Genomic DNA, 23,385 nt, shown 5'->3' on the forward strand with positions numbered 1-23,385 from the left:
AAGAGAAAACAAAATTTGTCAATGAGAAAATTCAGGATTTGAAGCCCCAAAGTATATTTCAGAAGACTTCTCTTTTCCTTCGCAGAACTCCAAGATGCACATTATTTAGGAGCTCTCTGGTTTCTCCCCTCCCCTCCCCTCCTCCTCCCTCCCTCCCTCCCCTCCCCTCCCCTGCCCCTCCCTCCCTCCCTCCCTTCCTTCCTTCCTTCCTTCCTTCCTTCCTTCCTTCCTTCCTTCCTTCCTTCTCTTCATAACAAAGCAGTAGCAATAACAGTGTTAAAAGTTCCTGAGCATTTTCTTTGCTTGATATTCAGACTACTCTAATAGGTGGACAAAATCTCCCCCTTATAGACGTGAAGCTGAGGCCAGGTGCAAATATGAAACTGGCCCAGGTGGTTAAGGATTTAACAGGGAGGGTTTACTCCAGTCTGGGTGCTTAGCTCCTGCTACGCATGGTCTACCTGGCCTCTGCCTGAACAAGCAGGATACGGAGCTCATAACAGGCACTCTCGAAATCTTTGCTGAATGGGGAATGAGTCATTTTCAAGTTTGTTTTTTTTTTTTTTTTTTGTCAACCCTTAATTGCAGTTCCTTCTTTATCTCTCAGCATCTCTAATCTATGATGTTGTGACATTATTCTTCTAACTAGTCTTCCTTCTTCCAATTTCTCCTCCAGCTAACTCAATTTCCTCACTGCCAAAAGATTTATTTTTTCCAACAGAAATTTTCCATCATGTCACTACCTTAATGGAATCTCTCAGTAACTCCTCACTTCCCACCACATGGAGCCAAACCTCTCAGCACCAAATCCATCTCCTACCCCTTTCTCCAGACTCATTTCCTACTCTCTTCCCACCCTTCTCAACACAGGGCACACTGACAACTTGCAGCCCCCTGGAGGGGCTGCAGATAAACTACTGGGCTGCTCCTCAACCACAGCCTACCTGATGACACCTCTCCTGTATTTCCTGTGTCTGTTGGAATGAGTGGTAGTTCAGAGCCTGGGATATGTGCTCAGGCTGCCTGGCTGTAGGACCCTCTGCTTACCAACCTACCAAGCAGGTGACCCTGAGCATGTAACATCACCCCCTACTGCCTCATTTCTCCATCCTAAATGGACAGGGGCAAAATGTTTGACCCACTGGTTAAGATGCCCACATCCTGCATCAGAGTATCTGGGTTCAATTATCAGCTCCAGTTCTTGATTCCAACTTCCACCTGATGCACACCTTGGGAGGCACCAGCTGATGGCTCTAGTAATTGGGTCCCTGCCACTCACATGGGAGGCCTAGATTGAGGTTCCTGGCCCCTGAATTCAGCCTCTGCCCGGCCCCAGCCACCTCAGGCACTTAGGGAATAAACTAGCAGATGAGCTTGTTCTCTCTGTTTCTCCCCCTCCCTCTTCCTCCCCAGTAAATAAATTTAAAAATTTTAAAAACTGTCCTCATGGAATAGTTGTGGTGAACTAAAGGAGATAAGTGGCCACAAAAAATTTCCTGACCTCATTTGTCTCACTGGGGCTCCCACTTTTTTCACATATTTCAAATAGCTCTAGTCTAGTGAAAGTTCATTAGTTAATATTTTTTTTATTTGACAGGTAGAGTTATAGACAGTGAGAGAGAGAGAGACAGAGAGAAAGGTCTTCCTTCTGTTGGTTCACCCCCCAAATGGCTGCTACATCAGGCGCGCTACGCCTATCTGAAGCCAGGAGCCAGGTGCTTCCTCCTGGTCTCCCACGCGGGTGCAGGGCCCAAGGACTTGGGCCATCCTCCACTGCCTCTCCGGGCCACAGCAGAAAGCTGGACTGGAAGAGGAGCAACTGGGACTAGAACCGGTGCCCTTACGGGATGCCAACGCTGCAAGTGGAGGATCAACCAAGTGAGCCAAGGCGCTGGCCCCCATTAGTTAATCTCACATATCTCTTTCTTCAGGGTTTTTCAGTCTCCTGACATGTTGGACCAGATAATTCTTAGGAACTATGCTGAGCACTGTAGGATGTTTAATAGAATCCTTGACCTCTACTCACTAGATGTCTATAGCAACCTTCCCAATCCCAACAACAAAAAATGTCTCCCAACACTGTCAAATGCCCCCTGGAGGCAACCCTTACTCCCCAAGCCACTGCTTGAAACTCTGAGCTCTGAATAACACTAATAGCAGCCATAGCTGCTTTTCTGAGCACTCACCACATGCCTAGCACAGTTCAAAGTTCTCAGAATTACATTTAATCCTCTCAACACCCAAAGGGCAGGGATTTCAGCCACATTTTACTGATACTGAAGCTAGAGCAGAGAGGTCAGTGAACAGCTTTCTCAAGACGCTCATCTTTTCTATCCCCAACACCTAGGATACAGCAGCTCAGAGAATGAGTGGGTGAATGGACAGAATGAGGGGTCACCTTCACAACAGCTGCCTTGTTTCTTTAGACTGCAGCCCCAGGTCTCTGCCCATCTCTGTTTATGGCTCCATTTTCCATAATATACGTGGTATGTAAATATCTTGGCACAAAACTCAATGTACATAAAAGGTCAAAATAGAAAACTGGATGAACCCTATTATTATGACTCTTTTTTCCATCTTCATAATCCCACTACAGTGACCATCCCAAGCCACCATCAGCCTATTCATGAACCCAGAGGCCTTTTCTCCACCCTCTGCTCAGTGACCTTAGACAAGTCAATCCATCCCTACTTGTTTAAAATTCTTTCTTTCTTTGGCTTCTAAGCACCCTCTTAGCCCAGTATTCCCCAGAGAGTTGAGAATCGGGAAATGAATAAGCGCACATAGGTGGACTTGAATTTGAAAATCCAAAGCCCATTTGCCTACTGCTGCCTGTGGCCACCACATCTAAAACCAGATGATGTGGAATACAACTTGCTCCTGTGTCAGGGCCATCGCATGTATGGCCTCTCTTCCCTTACACTGTCTCTGGCTTACAGAAGCTCTGGCTTCTTTGAGTTCTGTTCTAATGTCACCTCCTCCAAGAAGATTTCTTTGACCACCAGGAGAAGCTCAACCAAAGGCAAAACCCAGAAAGACAAATTCCATGCCACCATCCCTCCCCATGGCTTGGTCTATGCTTGACCAACCCCTACTCACCTGGATCAAGGTCTCCAGCTCCTGGGGGCTCACACAGATGTGATCCCGCAGGAATTCTGCCTTCTCCAAGGCGATGGTGTTCTTCTGGCTGCTCTCAAAGGGCTGCTCCAGCGCCCGGAAGACAAGCCCACCCGTGACGAGATAGACCACCACGACCACGAAGATGGCGACCACTGTCTTCCACTTCATGACGCTCTGCAGGCCCCCCTGGGAGGTGCCTTCCATCCTGGCTACCACCGTGGCTCGGGAGGAGATGGAGAGGCGAGGAGCCGCAGGGTGCCCGTTAGTGGCGCTCTTGGGTTGGCACACAGGCGGCGCTGCTGCAGGCACAGCCACTGAGGATCAGGGTAGGGAAGAGGGGAAGAAAGACGGTGTTGATAAAAACAAAACACAGAATTCGTCAGAAACGAACACAGGTGTCTCCCTTTCATCAGCTTCCAAAGGTGAGGATTAAGAAAGGGTTCCCCAAGCCCAGCAGTCAGGGAACTGGATCAGCTGCTAGGTGCCCCTTGGAGTTCTTAAACATGAGCTCCAGGAGTCCTAGATTTGTTTTGTAAGTATTAATTGAGTGTGAAATGCTTATATTTTTCCAGAGGGGTGCAAATTGGCAAGTCATCTCTGTTATTTATGATTTATCTCCTTTTGTTTTCCTGTTTAAACAATATGTAAGAAACACAAGAAATTACCACAAAGATACACATGAGTTAAGTTAATTTTGGGGCAAAAAACTTTTGAAACCTATGCATATCTTTTTTCATAATATGCATCTTCCATAAATGTTTTAAAAATTATTGGGAGGCAGAAAGACAGAGAGAGAGGAAGTAAGTAGAAGAATACCCAGTTACTGTATCCTAGCACTGAGAGCTAGAGCAACGTCAAGAGCAGAGACAAGATGAACATCCAATGACTAAAAAGCCCTGTAATCACAAAACAAAGGAAAGAAGGATGATCTTGGCAGAAGGTAAAAGACTCAAAAACCAGAAGCAGTCAAGAAGGTTTGAGTTTCTGAAGACTATTAGCAGAAAAAAGAAAAGGAAAAAAAAATGGTAACTGTAATGATGGAAACAAACAAGAGTGCTATTTTATGGTAATGAAACTGGCTTCCTGAAAAACTAATAAGGATAAAATAGATCCTGAGTGTATATTTCCTAATAGAAAATGTGATGACTTAGATGACCACTCCTGATCTACTAGTAACAGAATTTTTCTTCTATACTCTTCTAATAAAAAGCCACTGGAACAGAAATTTCCCCAGTTTTCAGAACACAGAACTGTCTATGGTCCCTTATTCTCCATAAGGGCAATTTCATTACCTTAGAAATACATATGTTAAGCAGGAGGCTTCTCTGCAAAGGCAGGAAGTTCAAGGTAGTATCCGACACACATTTGTCTTGCGCAGCGATGAACACTCATTGCACTTCGATCCTGTCCTCCCTTTATTATTCTCATTCTTATTGTGGGCTCTGCGTGCTGCAGCCTGCCTGTTGTGTAAATAAGGGATTAGGAGATGGCAAACCTATGCACTTTGGTGGAGTAAACAATCCCACTCCAGTGAGTCAATGAGCAGAACTGTCTCTCCTTGTTCAAAACACCAGTGATCCCAGCAGTCCCTGGCCATCAGAGGGCACTTAGAAGAATTCGGAATTGTAAACATCTGCCTCTCCTCCTAGACCCTCAAAATCAGCTGTTTCCTTTGGAAACAAAATCCAACACTAGCCTTTTCCTGGATATTATTCTGTCCAGTAAAATAATTCAGTGTTAAGTTTCCCTCAGACTGACATGAACACAAAACACTCAGATCTCCAATGGAACTATCTGTGAATTGGAATTAGCCACCCTGGCAGCATGTTCTTACTAACCTTCCCAAGTCACGCTACAGCCAGGTTCCTACTTGCCCTTACTGACACTGAGAAGGTGAGCCTTGGGCGGAGGCTTTCTTTCAACCCTGCCCTCATTTTCCATTCATTCTGCCTCCTCCTGTCTCAACCCCATGGGTCTCTCCCCATCCCCACAGCTTCAGCCTCTTCCTGGCCACCATCACCTCCTACCTGGACCAAGCCAACAGCTCCTAAGTGATCTCCCTGCTTTGACTTCCACGCAGCTCCAGACCTACACGTAAGTCATGGGCTAAATCCCACTTCTGGAAGCACCTCCTGCCCTCTGTCCTGCCTCCTTTTTGGTTGGCAGAATAATAGTCCCCAAAGATGTCCACATGCTAATCTGAAGGACCCATAAATATGTTACCTTACATTGCAAAAAGGACTCTGCAGATGTTATTAAGGATCTCAAAATGGAGAGATTATCCTGGGTTGTGTATGAACCTAGTACAATCTCAGAGGTGCTTACAAGGAGGAGGATCAGAGAGAGAAGGAGCTATTATGAAGGCAGAAACAGAGACTGAAGCAATGCAGGTGCAAGCCAAGGGATATGGGTCCCCTAGAAACTGGAAAAGGCAAGGAACTGATAATCCCCTAGAGCTTCTGGAAGGAACCAACCCTCCTGTCACTTTGAATTTGGCCAACTGAGCCTGATTTTCAACTTCTGACCTCCAGAACCGTAAGATCATAAACTTGCATAGCTTTAAATCACTGCATTTATAGCAATCTGTTACAACAGCCGCAGGAAACTAATACACCCTCTGCCAGGTTAGGCTTCCCTTGCACAGCGTTCACTCACTGAGGTGCGGACAGAGCCTGTGTCCAGGTCACTCAGTAGACTGAAAGCAACATGAGGGTGGGCAGCAGGTCTACCCTCACTCTCTTCAATCTCAACCTTAAGTTGCCTTCTCCATGATGTCCTCCTTTGCCCCTCCAAGTGGACTCAAATGCACTTCTCCCCCACTGGTCTGAGAACTTCTGGGAGCCAGAAAGCTCACCTTTCCATCACTGGTCCTCCATTTCTTACTGTATGTTTGTTTTCTGTTGTTAGTTCCTTCAGATCAGACCCAAATACCCTATCAGAATCAACACTACCCTCAATAACAAGTATTTAGTTAACACCAAATGGACACAAGGGGCTGTGCTATGGTGGGGATAAGTCACGATCCCTCCCAGCCTTGGAGTTTGACCATCTACTCAAGGAGGACAGCCTACACTGTATCTAACGTTAGGATAAAGCCCCATCAGGAGAGGAACAATGGCCTGGGCACGGAAGCCAACTGGAGCTGGGTCTCCTTCACTGAGCTACATCATGGATGGTTCTAGAACTTCGAGCATCTCTGAGGTTAGGGAGAACTAGGATTGAGAGAGGTCATTCCGAGCCACTTCCTGGTGCCAGTTTGCTAAGAGACTGTTCGAAAAGGATTCCCCAGTTCCTAAGCTTCTAAAGCACTGTAGCAAAAACCAGAGCTTCTGTCTCAAACCCATCAGTGACTGGGTGACCTTGAAACTGTCACCTCATTTCTCCTGTTTGCTTATCTATGAAATATGAATCATTACCCCAACAAGGTTCCTGGGCACAGCAAGGGAGCAGCCTTCCTTTACTAGCGAGATGGGGACCTCAGAATGCTACAAAACCTTTTGTGCATTTGACTAAAAATGGACTTGGCTGCTTTAGCAAAGAGGACTGTGCATTTCAAAGGCTGGAAAGGATTTTTAGTGTAGCTTTTCTTTAAGCTGGGTACATTTTCAAAGGGTGTCTGAATTAATCCATTTCTTCTTCTCAGAAACCACACTTGCTCTCACTCTGGTACAAATCTGTCTTGTGTCCTGGGATGAGCCACTGGAGGATTCTGTACCTGATGCCAGCAAAGAAACAAAATTAGGAAGATGACAATGGCGGTAATAGTGGTGACCGGGGCAGGAGCCTCCCTTGCTCCTGGGCAGTGACCTGTGCCTGTCACTCTAACAGATATTTTACGAGCATCATTGCATTTGGTCCTCACCACAAGGTATTCTCACATTGTGTGAATTCAGGCCCTGCCAGAAGCAGATGCCAAGATTAAATGTGTAGGAATTTTAACAAACGCTGGCAAGGATGTGGAGAAAAAGATACCCTGATACACGGTTGGTGAGAATGCAAGTTGTTACAACCATTATAGAAAGCAGCATGAAGATTCCACAGAAAAACTAAAAATAGGTCTTCCATAAGACCCAGCTATCCCACTCCTGGGAATATATCCAAAGGAAATGAAATCAGGACATGAAAGAACTACCTGCACTCCCATGTTTATAGCAGCAGAGTTCACATTAGCTAAGATATGGAGTCAACCCAAACGTCTATCAAGTACTCATTGGATAAAGAAAATGTAGTGCATATACATGAAGGAGTATTACTCAGCCATAGAAAAAATGAAATCTGACATTCGCAACAAAAATGGATGCAACTGGAGATCATTACCCTAAGTGAAATAAGCCAGATCCAAAAAAGATACATATCACATGTTTTCTCTTATTTGTGGCAGTAAATATGTAGAGTATAAACATTGTGTAGATGTCATCTCATTTGGTATATAGTATAAATATTGCTTCACTGAGTCATATCATGTAAATGACAGTATATTCTTCTTGTTAAAAAAAGGAGGGAATGGTGAGGACTCTTGGGGCTCGAGTAATGTTTGGTTCTTAATTTATGTGATGCTTATGAGTGTGATAAAAACTCATCTGTATACTTATGTGCATTTCTTGGTGTGTATACTGTATTTCAACAAAAAAATTTTAATGTGTTGGGATTTTATCAGCAAAAATGTATGTTTGAGAAAAATGAGAGGGCACCAGGGAGGCTAGGACAGCCAGCAGAGGCTATGTCACTCTGACCACCAGTGGAGGGGACAGAGTGGAAAGGATGAGGCAAGTGCACTAGAGCGTGTGCAGCCTAAGGAAGGTCCAGCAAGGCTGTCAAGGAGTTCCTGAGCCAAGGTTGGCTATCGGAGGAGTTCTGTGCCTCCCTGGAATAATTCTACTGTGACCCTCACCATGCAGCTCTTGCCACACTCAGTCACATCAGCAGGCAGCAGCCCACAGCAAACACAGCTCCAGTGCAAGCACAGTGATGGATTTCAAAGCAGTAGGTGGGGCTCTTGGTCAATTAGTTGGTGGCCTGCAAGTGCATGTGTATGGCTGCCACACAGCCCCACTTCTTAGATAAAGAAACTGAGACCCAGGCATGTTAACTGGCTAAACCAAGATCAAGTGTCCAGAAAACTGTGGAGCCAAGATTAAAAGAATAATCTGCGGTTGGCATTGAGATGCAGCAGGTTAAGCCATCACCTACAATGTCAGTATTCCATATCAGAGTGTTCACTCAAGTCCAGGCTGATCTGCTTCTGATCCAGCTCCCTGCTAAGGAACCTGGGAAACCAGCAGAAGATGGTGCAAGTACTTGGGCACCTGCCACCAACATGGTACATCTGCAGATGGAGTTCCCCCCTCCTTCTGCCTGGCCCAGCCCCCATAACTGCAGCCATTTGGGGAGTGAGCCTGTAAATGAACGATCTCTTTCTCTCTTCGTCTATCCCTTTCTTTCTGTCACTATTTATTTCAAACAAATAAAATCAATCTTTAAAAACCAAAACTGGAACAATCTGACTTCCAAGTCATTTCTCCTGTGGAGAGTGGGCATAGCAAGAGAAGAAACAATGCAAGGTCCTTCTATCCACAAATATGAAAGGCATTTGTTTCAAACAAGTGTAAAAACATTTACTTCTCTACGAAATGGACTACTTCAGCTTCCTAGTGGGTCTGGACTTCTTTCCCATATAATGCATCAGTAATGGATGCATCATGGAAAGTAACGGCCTATCACACTTCACCACCAATGGCAAAGTGTTTGGTGGCAAACATGCCGGCAAGAATTGATGGGAAAGGAAATGTTGGAAGACCGAATCCCTTCAGTGAATGTTCATTTTCAAATGTTTCCTCACAAATCTTCGTGCACTTCATTTTTATTTAAATTCAGGTGGATATGTGTAGAAATCTGCTCTTTCATGGCTGAAGACAATCCTAATAACTGTAATTATTCACCCTGTCCCATTCCCATTTCCTTTGGATATATTCCCAGGAGTGGGATAGCTGAGTCAAGCTCATGTTTGCCCTCAGAGTGAACAGGAGAATCCACAAAGATCTTGCACAAGAACCCATCTGATCTTCACAAAACTTTCCCAGGAGGACAGCAGTCATCATCTGCCTTCTAGAAGGTAACACCAACTAGCCTCTTGCAAGCTCACAGGCAGCAGCCTCCTCAAAACCCACTTCAGACCCCCAGCTCTGAGCACCTCCACTCCTTCACGCCACCTGAGACAAATGGCATCCAAAAGCTTCAGGGTCTCCTAGCAACTGAAATGCAGCCACCCCAGAGGTGCTGCTGTCACACAGCAACGTGCCTTTGCCTATCGACCCAGTCAAAGTACAACTGTGCCTGTGGACGCATGCTCCTCTCACCTCCCCATAGCCCCCACCCTGCCTCTCTCACTGCCATCCCCAGGTCCACCTGCACTGACAGCTCAGAGCTTCCACAGAGCCCCCAGGTTCAGCCTGGAGTCCCCAGAAGGCTTCCCTGGGCACAGGGAAGGGAGGGTGTTAGGAGTGGGGCAGGAGAGGTCAGAGGCACATGATTCCCCCTCAGATGCTCCACCCACACTGGCCTGTGGCTATCATGGGCATTGTTGGAGCAGAGGGAACACATGTGGCCCTCTGATTCCAGACACCCCAATAGCCAAATCGTTTTTCCCATTGCCATGTGTTAGCCCCATACCTCAGAGGTGATGAAGCTCATGCTAGCCGCTCAGTGAGCAAGCCATGCACCTGAAATACCACCCAAGGCTTTGTTTCCAAATAGAAGACAACAAGGTATCATGGAAAGAATAGGAGAGTACAGAGTCAAGAAAAAGGGAACAAGGCTGAAAGGGAAAGATGAAGGAAGAAAGAACAGGCTGCAACCGGGTCTCACATCTGTCCCTCCTCTAGTCTCAGCCACACCCTCAACTTCTCTCACCTGAATCACTGCAACAGCTTCCAGTCCTGTCCTTCTTAAATCCATCCTCCAAATCCCAGCCACCTGGAGCTGCCTCAGGCGTGACTGTGATCACTCCAACCCCTGCTTAAGATTCTCTGAAGCTCCACGGAGACTCAGGCTGAAGTTCAAGCTCTGCTGCTTGCTCCAAGACTCTCCCTTCCAGGAGCTGGTGCCCGCCTATCTCCCCAGCCTCACCCTCTGCCACACCCCCATGAGCGACCTTTGCCCCAGCCAAACCCAGCAGCACCCAGGTCCTCTCACCTTGCACCACCCACTGATGCCGCCCTCTGGGCTGCACCAGGGAAACACGTCTTAATTCCCAGGTTCCTTTCTCCTCCTGATTCTTTTGGGTTTGGGTTTGGTTTAGGTTCTGTTTTGTTTTGTTTTGCTAACTCCTCGCACTTCAAAATTCACCTTTTGTGTCACTCCTTCCAAGAAGTCCTCCCTCGCTGCGCGCCCTCCGGATCACAGCCTCTTCCTTACGGTTCAAGGTGGAGCTTAGCAGACTGCGCACAGCCAGGAGCCTCCTAATTACAGTTTGCTTACACCTGAATGTGTTCATTCATGCATCCATAAATCTGCCTTGGGCAGCATACATGATATCAAGTTCACACACCTGCGCCTAAGAAAATTTGACTGCACACAGTTAATCTAGCAGATAGCAGCAGCCCTGGTGATGCTGGTGTGTGTGTGTGTGTGTGTGTGTGCGCGCGCACACACATGATTTGTACACTCACTGGAAAGGATTAGAATGGAAATGGAGTGGTGATCCACTTTCTGGGGCTCCAAACCCTCCACTCTAGATTTTCTGGTTCTCTTCACCAAGGACTACAAGGTTCTCTTTTATTCATGGGTACAAAATACTTGTTAGGTTAAGAAAAACCTCTTTAATGGCACAAATCATCCCTGGTGTGTCATTTTTCTGGGACCAGGCAGGCCAAACTCCACTCCGGTGTGTCTTCCTGGACTCCCTCTAACTAGAACCAAAATGCATAAACTTGTACTTGAGGACCTCAAAAATTGAAGGGTTTTTCTTGTCCTGCCCCATCACTGCACACCCCAACCTGGGCAGGGTGAGTACAAAGGGGCTGGGTTCACTGAGGCTCAAAAAACCAATGACTCCCTTATTAGGACGAGTGAGTAAGAGATTTTTTTCTCCTGATCTTTCCCAAAATCTCTTCTTGTACTTATAAAACAAGGTCATGGCACAAAGTCAGGGGCCTTCTCCAGCAGCAGACAGGGCCCAAGAATGAAACTCTTAGGACTGGGGAAGACAGGGGTGGGAAAGGGCTTCAATGGTGATCCAATCTATCTCCGACCATAGATTTTATTTTATTTTATTTTATTTTTGACAGAGTTAGACAGTGAGAGAGAGAGAGACAGAAAGGTCTTCCTTCCATTGGTTCACCCTCCAAATGGCCACCATGGCCAGAGCTACGCCAATCCGAAGCCAGGAGCCAGGTGCTTCTTCTTGGTCTCCCATGGGGGTGCAGGGTCCAAGAACCTGGGCCATCCTCCACTGTCTTCCCGGGCCACAGCAGAGAGCTGGACTGGAACAGGAGCAACCAGGACTAGAACCGGTGCTCATATGGGATGTCAGCGCAACAGGCAGAGGATTAACCAAGTGAGCCATGACCCCGGCCCGGCCCCAACCACCATAGATTTAACTTCCATTACAGCCCCATCCTCGCTAGGAAACAGCAGGTGTGACACCTAGGGCTTTGTTCTCTCCTACCTGGAAAGGTACAAATAGTAACACTATCAGGAGATTCACACAGGAAGTAAGGCATGTTACTCAATGCCTAGTTCAAAGCAAGCACTCAATGTGAGCTATTCAGGAGGTGCTTTATGCAAACAAAGGCAACAAAGTGTGCAGCTCCTACATACTAGACATGGGCGAGGATACAGAGAGACGTGATGAAGGAAAGGTCAATTCTACCAAAGAGGAGCTCAGAAAAGACTTCAAAAACGAGTTGCTGTTTAGTGTAGAAAGAGCATGAAGTGTCTGACCAAGGCAAGGGGAGGCAGGGAAGAAGACAGACCAACAAGAGGGGGCAACGAGGACAAAGACACTCAGCCTGGGGTGTGTGGAGCACTATCCTGGGTCTGTGTGCCAGGACTAGTGGGTGTGAAGTTGGCTACCTGATGAGGCTTGTAAGTCTTACTAATCAGTATAGGAAGCCCTGGAGGTTAATACAGAGAGGAGAATCATGGAGTCAGATTTGTGTTTAGCAAGCTGACCCTGACAGCCATGTAAAAGATAGACTGGGGAAGGGCGAGACCATCAGGCAATGGCTGGGATACCGGAGTAGATTGTGAGGACCTCAATTCAGGCAGTGGCAAAGGAGATGGAGAGGAGGACTCAGAGGCAAGTGGCATTAAGGAGCTAAAAGCTACAGGTCCCAGTAATGGAGGGAAAGTAAGAAGTGTAGTGAGGATGGGTCTGGGCTGACTCCCAAGTATCCGGCTTGCAAGAGCATGGTGTTCACCAAGATAGAAAATGCAGGAAACCATTCCTGTGGCACATCCAGGTGAAACTCTCCAGAAGACAGCAGGCATGAGGGACTGGAAATTTGGGAGAAAATTCAACTGGTGCCCTAGGAATGAGAGAGATGAGTATATAAGTGGCATTAAAGCCACAGGACTGAGTGAAATGGTCCAGAGGGAGATATAAAATGAGAAGACAGTAAAAGATGGTGCTCAAGGCGGCAGCATTTAGGGACAATGAAGAGGGGAGGATGCTTGCAGGAAAACAAGAACTGGAGCGGAAACAGGGAGCCAGGATACAGCTCCTGTTCAGAGACCGCAGAGCTGATCCTGGTCTCTGTGTCCAGTATCATTCACAAAACCCAGTGCACAAGTGGTCTCAGTGCTTGATGAATGAATTACTGTCCTATTGGGTCATTTTCCTGCTCACATCACATTCTCTCTCTTTGACAGAATCTTTGTTTCAGAACCAGTGAAATAAACACTCACCCTCCCTCCCAGGGCACAAGGAGCCCAGGACTCACTGAGCTGAACAGAAAAGCCCTGGCATTTCTTATTGAATCACCCTTTGCTTGGGATCCAGGGCTGCCTATCTCGTGGCTTTCCCAATAGACCCCATGTTGACAAGATGGACGGTTTGTCCTGACTTCTAAAGGTGTACAGCCACAGCTGGGGTTCTTTTGTCTTGCTCCAAAATGCTTGCATTTTCTCTCCTGACCCAAGTTTTTACCTCCAAAATTTAAATTAACTAGAGCACTTGTAAAAGAAAAGATCTTTTTCCTCCCTTTGGGATTAAAACTAATATAAGCAGCTGCAGTTCCTAAAATATCTCCTTTATCCTGGGGCCAGGTGTTTTAAATCCTATTGTCAGGGCCATTTCTTCGAATAGAGCTTTGCCTTTCCCAGGTGTCTTGTCAAACACAGTCACAGTTCTTCACTGTGCTCTGCAAAGCCCCCTCCCATCCGGGCTGCATACATCAGCCAGGTGTTCCTTCTAAAAGCCCCATCTTGCCTCTGTTTAAAATCCCATGACTACTCCTATGTCACTTATATGGCTTCTGATGTCCCACAGTTCAGGGCCCATCTCACCTCTACAGCCCTTCCTCCCTCCCACATGCTGCCCACACACCCCAACAGACTCCCTTCTGTATCTGCAGTCACAAATAGATCACAAGTAGTTGTACTGATCTCACCAATTCTCCTTACAGCTCCATAGTAGAAAGCCAAAACTCAAAAAAAAAAAAAAAAACTTTAAGCTCTTAGGGAGAAAGAGCTTACATTTTAAGTCCACAACCTATCCCTTGGCCTAATTCCTCAACCCTGGGAAATCTGTACATTGCACCCCACCCCATCATGGGGATCCAAGTAGCTAGAGGTATTTTGATAAATTCCATATTTATTTCAGCATAACAAACCCTGAAGTGGTAAGTGTGCTAATGGTTTACAACGGTGGAAGAGGGAGACAGCTGGAAACTTGATGTGTCAGCCAATGCATGCCTACTATGTGCTGGGAATAGTGTCAACTTCCAGCTACCCAGCCACCATCCACCAGGAGACTGAAGGGTAAGGCTACGGAAACCACCAGATTCAGTGTTTGTCTCCTCTGCTCTCAGCTTCCTCTCCTCTGACCCAACCTCCCCCTCACCCCCATTCCAAATTCCAAAGACAACTCAGGAACCCCTACTGCAGAACTGGAGCCCTCCTCCGTGTCCTCTGGCTCTCCAGGACACCCCCCTGCCCCTCTCTCTGGCGCTCGGCTTCTCCCTGAGGACAATGATTTTGTTCTGAGTGCGGCTCCCAGGTAGAGGCTAAGCAGTCTCCCCCACTCACAAGGTCAGGGCCACACTTCCGTGAAAAAACAAAAATCCTCATCTATGGCTCCAAATTTGCAGATTCAACCAAACATGCTTGAAAATACTCAACAACAACAAAAAATGCATCTATACTGAACATGTACAGATCTTTTTGTTCATCATTATACCCTAAACAATACAGTATAATAACCATTTACAGAGCATTTACATTGTATTAGGTATTATAAACGATGGAGAGATAATTTAGAGTGCATGAAAGAATGTGCATAGGTTATAGGCAAGCCATGTGCCATTTTAAATAAGGAACTTATTTATTTTTTATTTGACAGGCAGAGAGACAGAGATCTCCCATCTACTGGTTCACTCCCCAAATGCCCACAACAATCAGGGCTGGGCCAGGCTGAAGCTAGAGTATCAGAACTCCATCCAGGTCTCCCATGTGGGTGGCAGGAACACAAGTACTTGAGCCAACACCTGCTGCCTCCCAGGGTGCACATTAGAAGGAAACTGGAATTGGAAGCAGAGCTGGGACACTGAACTCAGGCACTCTGACATGGGATGCAGGTGCCCAAAATGGCATCCCAACTGCTGTGGCAAATGTCTACCCATATAAGGGACCTGAACACTGCAGCTTTGATAACAAAGGGGGATCCTGGACTCTGGACTAACCCCCAGGTTATAGAGGATATAGAGGAACACACAACTGTACTCCACACTCTTCCGTCAAGACCCCCATTTCTTTGATATCCAAACCCCTGGGCTCTTCAACTTCCTACCCATCCTTGTACCCATCATTGGTAGACCTGACTCTCCCTGACTCCCCAGTGCCTTCCTTCTAGGTCCTTATTCGACTGGGAGTGATTTCAGTGTTCCCATTCCTTCAAATTCCTCCCCGTCACCATCATCTCCATCCCATTTCATCCACTGACTTGGGTCAAGTTCCCCAGAAGCAGGTCCTTGATGGAGATTTGTTTGCAGGTGATTTATGTGGGGCAGGGGGAGCAAGGAAGGGCAAGAAGCCAAGTAAGCCAAGAAAGAGAGCAATTTCAGGTGAAGCCCCAGCTCTGGCTGAGCCCATGGGGAGCTCTGGGAGCATACGTTCCGTCTTAGAGATTATCTACCTTGTTTCCAGCAAGTTAGGTTTGTGATTCCTATCTAGTAAGTCATTGGCTGCAGAAGGCCCTGGGGGATACAAATTCCTGGGAGCATCTTCAAAGGTAACTCTGGTAGGCCAAGCAAGGCCTCTGGAAAAGGCTGTGGATAGAAGCCAGAAAGGGAGAATCCCAGAGAGGCTGCAGGACTGATACATAGCACAGTTCAGAGCTCAGGGATCCAGAAGAAGCCCCAGCAGCATCTACTATAACTGCCTCCCCAGTGGCCATGCCCCATACCTGTCTCAGAATGTACAATTAGAGAAACTACGGCTGCTATGGTCTCAATGTTTGTGTCCATCACCTTCTCCCCCATTTATATATTGAAACACAATCACCAACAATCACCAACACAATCCTAATGGTATTAGGAGGTGGGGGTCTTTGAGGGGTCATTAGGCCATGAAAGTAGCACCCTCATGAATGGGATAAGTACCTTAAGAAAAAGATACCCCAGGGAGATCTGGGTCCTTTCCACCATATGAGGGTGCAGCAAGAAGACAAATCTATAAATTGAGCAAGGGGCTGTCACCAGACACCAAATCTGCCTGAGTCTTGGACTCTGAAGTCACTAGAACAGTGAGAAATAAATTTCTATTATTTAAAAGTGGCCCTGGGGAAAGCATTTGACCTAGTGGTTAAGATGTCAGGGTCCCATATCAGAGTACCTGGGCTGAATACCCAGCTTTGGTTCCTGATTCCTGCTGCTCTGCCAATGCGGACTCTGGGAGGCAGCAGTGAATACCAAGTAGTTGGATCCCTGCCATCCACGTGGGAGAGCTGGATTGAGTCTCCAGCTCTTGGCTTTGTTGTAGACATTTGGAAAGGGAACCAGCAGATGGGAACCCCCCATCCCTCTCTCTCTCTCTTTCTCTCAAATACATTAAAATGAAAAAATAAGAGTTGTCCATGGTACTTCGTTACAGCAGCCCAAGCTGACTGAGACACTGGCTGGCACATACCATCTCCCTTAATTCCTCCCACATCACATCTGGCCCCTGCTTTCTCCCCTCTACCATATCCTCCTCCTCTGTTCTCCTCCTCTTCCAACTTAGACCCCACATTCAACACTTCTCCAGCTCGTAAACTTCTTCTTCTGTCTTTGCTTGGACAATCCCTGCCATGCTTTGGTTACTGTTTTGTGTGTCCCCTCAAGTTTCATGGATTGGAAGCTTGGTCCCCAGTGTGTCAGGGTAGGAGGTGGTGGAATCTTTTAAGAGGAGGGCTGAGTGGGAGGTCCTTAGGTCAATGGGAATGCTGCCCTCAGAAGGGACTGTGGGACCACAGTCCTTCTCCGGCTTCCTGTTTGCAGTGTGATCGCCCCCTTATGTGAGTTCCCACCATTGCTGTCTGCCAAGGGTGACACAGCCCCGTGGCAGGAGTGGGGCCATGCTGTTTGGACCGTGAGCTCAGTAAACCTCTTTTCTTAATATAGGTAGCTTGCCTCATGTATTTCATTACAGAATGAAAAACAGAGTAACACAAATCCTATATATAATGTTCCTCCTCATCCCGGCCTCTGAACACTGCTAGAGAAATCAAACAGTCACTCTAACCCCATGGCTTCTTTCTTCAACTGGCCCTCAATGCCCTGTTTTCCTGCACATCTGTGTCACTAACAAATGTCACGAAGATATTAAGGTGCACCTCACTACAAGCAAACTTGAAAACATATCTAGAAATCCTACTCTCAAGACAGATATTTACTTGACAAAGGGATTTTCTGCAAAAAGCATTTAAAGAGCACTCTGCGTGCATCTGAAATGGCTCTTGGTTTATATTTATGTTTGTAAGAATAAACCACTTCTGCAGAATGAGGTGGCCCCTCCCCGTCGCCCTCCTCCCGGGTCACAGAGGTGGAGGCTCAACACCCCAGTGTATTCTGCTCCACAAGCAGTCCTCAGCCACCTCTGTGTGCCAATGCAGCTGTGCAGTGCTCCTGGCTCATTTCACAACCACTAAAACCTCCTCCAAAAAACCTAAATGGAAAAAAATGTGGATGGTTCTTCCCTCAATATGCCTACTAAGTCACAAAAATAAACAAGATTCGTCAAAGGGAGAAAATAGTTTCTAGAAAACACCCTACCAAAGAGCTATGCATGTCAGCAGCACCCTCTGGGTAATTTCCTCCAAAGTGGCTCCTCTAAATGCATATTAGTGCTGCTGACATCAGCAACATTTCCGTGATTTACTGCAAGTGCAGCTATCAGAGGCTGGGAGTGGGCGAGGTTAGAGGAAGAGAGAAATCTAAAACAGAAAATAATACGCCCATTATTCCTCATAAGGCTAGGGAGACAGCGATGTAGAAAACCCATTCATCTGAAGACTGAGTCATGTTCTGAAATATTCATAGCTCTGATTAATGAAGTCTTCAAGGAATCAACAGACTTGCTAAAAAGAATTGTAGAAGCAGAAGCCCTTCAATAAACCGGTGAGTTGCTGAATTCCCAACACCCAGGTTTAGGGAATAGAAGCCAGGTCTGATGAAGACTACACTCAGATCGGCCTGGGATGTGTGAGGGCTGAACCAGCTTCATGGGGAATTTTCCACATCAGAGAGCTGCTGGTTAGACCAAAAGTTCACCCCATTCCCAAAATATTCTCTTTTACTATCAATTCCTCCTGCTAGAGCATGAGTTCCCATAGATGCTCCCTTGAAGGTGAATCCCTTCATCTCAGAATCCTTCATAGTCCAAATCCCAGGGCAAGGCATGCAATAAGACCTCAATTAATGGTTACAGATGGAATTGAACACGTTTGCAAAGTGCCTATTTGTGCTTTGGGCACAAGATGAGCAGAACCCCTACTGTCATGAGCCAACTGAGGAAAAGGAGTAAAGGAATTGGGTGTGAGGGACAAAGGGTAAGACCTCCCCCTCCACTGCCTTGTAATTCAGAAAAAGTCCAGCACTCAAGGTCTAGAGAAGGCATTCCAGATCTCAAGAAGCCAACAGACCTTCTCATGGATCATATGAAAGTGTGCCAAGCTGCTGGGCAGCCCCAAAGCGGCGGCTCAACTAGCAGGTTATAAGGCAAGAGTGCACAGAAGTTTGCTTCAGGATCAGTTTCAAGGGTTGAATTCCTCTTCCCCACTCTGAGAAGGGGACTCTCGGACTGAAATCTGTTACTCAAGCAAAATCTCTATGGGATGAGTTAGTTGCAATTAGGTAGCCACTATGAACATATTTCCTTTCAAGGAACTCCTCAGTTATAAGCACCATGGGACATTATGCATGAATCAAAGAAAAATCAGAGAGTGAATACTGGCACATGTGCTCAATAGAGTTCAATAATTTAGTGTAGAATGAAAGTATTGCATTCAGTTTGCCGTGTAAATGACTGTTAACTGTTGATGCAAGATCCTTGTAAATAGCAAAGTGCAGGGGAAAACCACAAAAGAAGAAAACCATTTCATAGACAGTAAAATCTAACCTTTGGGTTCCTGGGTTTTGTTCAAGGAACAGACTCTTCATAGAAAATTCTAGCTGATATTTAATTCATCATACACTTTGGACTCAACCCATCTTTAACTGCTTTGAAATTGCCTCTGAAAAGGTCATTTGAGATAGTCTTGTGTGGTTATGTCTCCTCCACTTCACAGAAAGGAGGTCAAGGGAAGGCACAGAATTTGGTATGACCAATTAATATTGTGAGTGACTCAGCCTGGCTGTCTGTGGGCATTTCCAAGAATTCCATGCCACTTAAAGATTTTTTTCAGTAGCCCCTCAGAAGCCAGTTGCACTTAAACTGCCATAATGGAAAAGGGCCAAACTCAGCAAAGTCATTTGTGCCACGCGTACATGGAATAATTACTTGGTTCCGCAACCACAGCCAAAAGTGTGACTCAATTCATTGAGAACTTCCAGTGAGGCCCATTCTATAGCATTCTCTAAGTTGTACCACGGGTGCTGAGGCAGTTTACTTCCATTCAGGTATCAATAACAGCTAACTTCCCCTCAGCACATCGTGCAGTTTCAATCAAACCTACTATGTGCTCAACACCTATGAGATGCACTAAGAGAATTTAGTAGAAGCATTAACCATCACCATAAATAACTTCCTTTATGACTAGTTTTCCTTATTGGCCTTGATGATGAAACCTAGAACATAGACCATATGGTAGCTTCCTCATGGTAACTTAGCTAGGGTAGAGTTGCCAGATTAGTGTGTGTGGGCAAACTCACAACACCATTTTAAAGTGTACAATTCAATGTGGACTGCCAGATTTGGTAAACAAAACTATAGGACACTAGGTAAATTTGAACTTTAGGAAAAAATACTTTGGTTTCACATGTCGATGTATTATTTGGTACATAGTTATACTTTATAAAAAATTTTTCTGAAATTCAAATTTAGCTGACCATCTGATATTTTATTGGTCCATCTTAAATTAGGGATAGGACAAACAGAACTTTCAACTATATAATACAACAAGCCAAAAACGAAAGGAAGTACTAAACTGAGTGCTTTGATCTGAGTGTATTCTCCAGAGTTCATGTGTTAGGAACTTAATCCTTATTGCAACAGTACTGACCCTCCCCAAAGAAAAATAATTTTTCCTGCCTTCAGACTCTCAGACTCAAACATCAGCTTTTCATGGGTCTTTTTTTTTTTTTTTTCACAGATAGAGTTAGACAGTGATAGAGAGAGACAGAGAGAAAGGTCTTCCTTCCATTGGTTCACTCCCAAATGGCTGCTATGGCCGGCGCTGTGCTGATCCAAAGCCAGGAGCCAGGTGCCTCCTCCAGATCTCCCATGTGGGTTCAGGAGCCCAAGCACTTGGGCCATCCTCCACTGCCTTCCTGAGCCACAGCAGAGAGCTGGACTGGAAGAGGAGCAACCGGGTTTCCAATGGGAATTACATCATTGGCTTTCCTGCTTCTCAGCCATCAGTCTTGGAACTAAACCATCAGAACTTCTGGGTCTCCAGCTTGCTGAGTCACCCTGCAGATCTCAAGACCTTCTCAATATAATTCTGTGAGTTAATTCCTTATTATATTCCCTTTATATATATATTTAAATATGTCTATGTATAACTATAAATAATGATCTATATAAATTTTATAGATTTATAGATTTTATTTTATTAATTATGAAATTATATATAAATCTCTTAATATAAATATTATACCTATATATAAATACTAGAGATATATACTTATATACCTATAAACTATATTATATATATTACATTAGATATTTATATATAAATTTATATACCTCTTATTGGTTTTCTTTGGAGAACCCTTACAAATACATAAATAAATCCTCCCCATGGCATCATGTTATTTGCTGGTTTACTGGTTAGCCATTACCTCAGCACCTTCTCCAGTAGACTATCAACTAACTACCTGAAGACAGAGACCTTGTTTATTTGGTTCATTCTGATATACCCAATGCCTACCATGGTACTTGGCATATAGTTAGCATTAAATAAATACTTTGAATAAATGAATGAGACCAAGGAATAAGAAGTTTGTTGTGTAATAAGCATATTTCAAACTAAAATAGAATTATTTAGTTTAAAAGAAGCCATGGATGTCAACTGGTTCCACCCCCCAGGTCAACCAGAGGCTGTAAGTAACTTACCCAAGGCAAACACTGGAACCAGGATGCAAGCCCAGTATCCAACCAACTCTAAATTTCATGCTCAATCAAAACATTCTGGACCTTCAAGTTCTGATATGGGACACTCTGAAAGAGCAGCTCAAGCCATAATTTCATATTATTTCATAAGTTTGGCTTGAGTATCTCAATGTGGTACTAAGTCCTCCAATAATCCCAAATCCAGTCATTGGCATTCAGGAATGTACTTAGCTCAGTCAAAGCCCAAAAGCCAAACCCTGGAGTGCACCTACCAGAACCAATCAGCAAGGTAAATCAGTCGGCTACTGGCATAAAGGAGAATTGCACCTTCCCAGGACCCTCCATTTCAGCACAATTACACACGGTCCCAAGTCAGCGGCTTTTTGCATTTATAGACACACACCACAGATTCCAGAAGAAATGCCCTAAACTAAAAGATTCTGCCTACTTTGGGAATGACAGAATGTAGACCCTTCTATTCTTCCCAACCTGAAGCTTGGTATCAAGCCCCCTGTTGTTAAAAATCAGCAGAGGCTGGAATATAAGACTTCCTCACAGTGCTACCTCATTGCACAGCTCCAGGAGACACCACTCACAATTGCACAGTGCACAACCTGTACAATCATACATGGTACTTCTACCTCTCAAAACTTGCTTCAGCTACATGTCAAACTATGCTTGGGCATGAGCTAGAAATGTCTTTGCAGCAGAAAAGTCACATCTCTTTATCACCAGTGAACAATTACTACATGTGTTTATCAAACTCCACTGTCTGCTATGGAAGAGAGTGATGATCACACTGGAAGTTTATTTTTAATCACATTTTCCATCAAGAAAACTTGATGTGAAGAAGACAAACTGAAAACAGAGGTCACAATGTGATGAGTCCCCCTGGGACTTAACTAGGTACCCCCAAATCCATCATAAATGCCTAAGTCAAATTGAATTAAAAAAAAAACTGGAATAAGCGCTTTCCCCTTTTCTATGATTTGTAGTTTCGTGGATTTACGCTTCCACGGGCACTTTAAAGGTTATTTTTATAGCGTATGGTAATGCAGATTTTGCCAGTGGAAAAGACTTCAGCTAGTGACTGAGACGTTGAACCAAAAGCTAGAATAATGGCACTGCTAGATGTGCTTACAGAGCAAACTGTAACTAAAAATACCCAAGAGTAACATGGCATAGATCAGAGGTATTCAAACTTTCATGACAAAATCGTACTTTCAAACTGGACGGTTTTGTTCTAAAAGTTTGAATTTGAAGTGGAAATTCAATTGAACTGAACAAAATTCAAACTCCAAGCAGAAATTATTGATATAGATATAAAATTCCATTTGAAGTAAGGATTTCGTTCTAAAACCAACACATTCTGGTGTTCTACACTGCTCGTGAATATTATGTATTATAAATACAAGAGGATGTCAAAAAATCTGTGGGATGGGGCCGGCGCCGAGGCGTAGCAGGTAAAGGTGCCACCTGCAGTGCCAGCATCCCATATGGGCACTGGTTCGAGTACCAGCAGCTCCACTTCTGATCCAGCTCTCTGCTATAGCCTGGGAAAGCAGTACAAGATGGCCCAAGTCTATGTGGCCCTGCCCTCATGTGGGAGAACCGGAAGAAGCTCCTGGCTCCTGGCTTCAGACAGGCCCAGCTCCGGCCATTGCGGCCAATTGGGGAGTGAACCAGTGGATCGAAGACCTCTCTCTCTCTCTGCCTGCCTCTCCTCCTCTCTCTGTGTAACTCTGACTTTCAAATAAACAAATAAATCTTGTAAAATCAATGAGAAATGGAATTAAAAGTTTTGCACTTTTTTAGATTTATTTATTTATTTATTTACTTAAAAGGCAGAGTGACAGAGAGAGACAGAAAAATCTTCCATCCACTGGGTCACTTTGCAAATGGTCTCGATGGCTGGGGCTGGGCCAGGAACCAGGAACTCCATCTGTGTCTCCCACATGGAAGGCAGAAGCCCGAGCACTTGGGCCATCTCCCTCTGGTTTTCCAGTAGCATTAGCAGGGAGCTGGATCAGAGGCAGAGCAGCTGGAATTCACACTGGTACTCCAATAGGAGACACCAGCATCGTAAGAAGTGGCTTAACCCTCCGCGCCACAACACTAGCTCCCACATAAGGTTATTTGTATGCCAAAAAAAATTAAAATCCATACACATACAAGACCTTCAGAAAGTTCACAGAAATGCATGTTATGAAAGAATTATGCATGAATTTCAAAAAACTTTACACCAAAAAACATTTTAATTTCATTTTTGAAAGGCACAGTGAGACAGAGGCTGACAAA

The 23,385-nt window shown here is 45.3% G+C and overlaps 1 protein-coding gene across 2 annotated transcripts in view; it reads right to left on the reverse strand.

The window, feature by feature from the left end:
* The window catches only part of KCNK10 (potassium two pore domain channel subfamily K member 10), a 144,041-nt gene that overhangs the window by 75,153 nt on the left and 45,503 nt on the right, over nucleotides 1-23,385 (reverse strand). For both annotated transcript variants that reach the window (XM_051825941.2, NM_001082736.1), the window contains exon 2: nucleotides 3,100-3,434. In XM_051825941.2, the coding sequence (XP_051681901.1) occupies nucleotides 3,100-3,434 (335 nt within the window). The remainder of the gene's footprint in view (nucleotides 1-3,099; nucleotides 3,435-23,385) is intronic.

This window comes from Oryctolagus cuniculus, chromosome 20 (assembly GCF_964237555.1).
Source record: "Oryctolagus cuniculus chromosome 20, mOryCun1.1, whole genome shotgun sequence".
Taxonomy (NCBI): Eukaryota; Metazoa; Chordata; class Mammalia; order Lagomorpha; family Leporidae; genus Oryctolagus; species Oryctolagus cuniculus.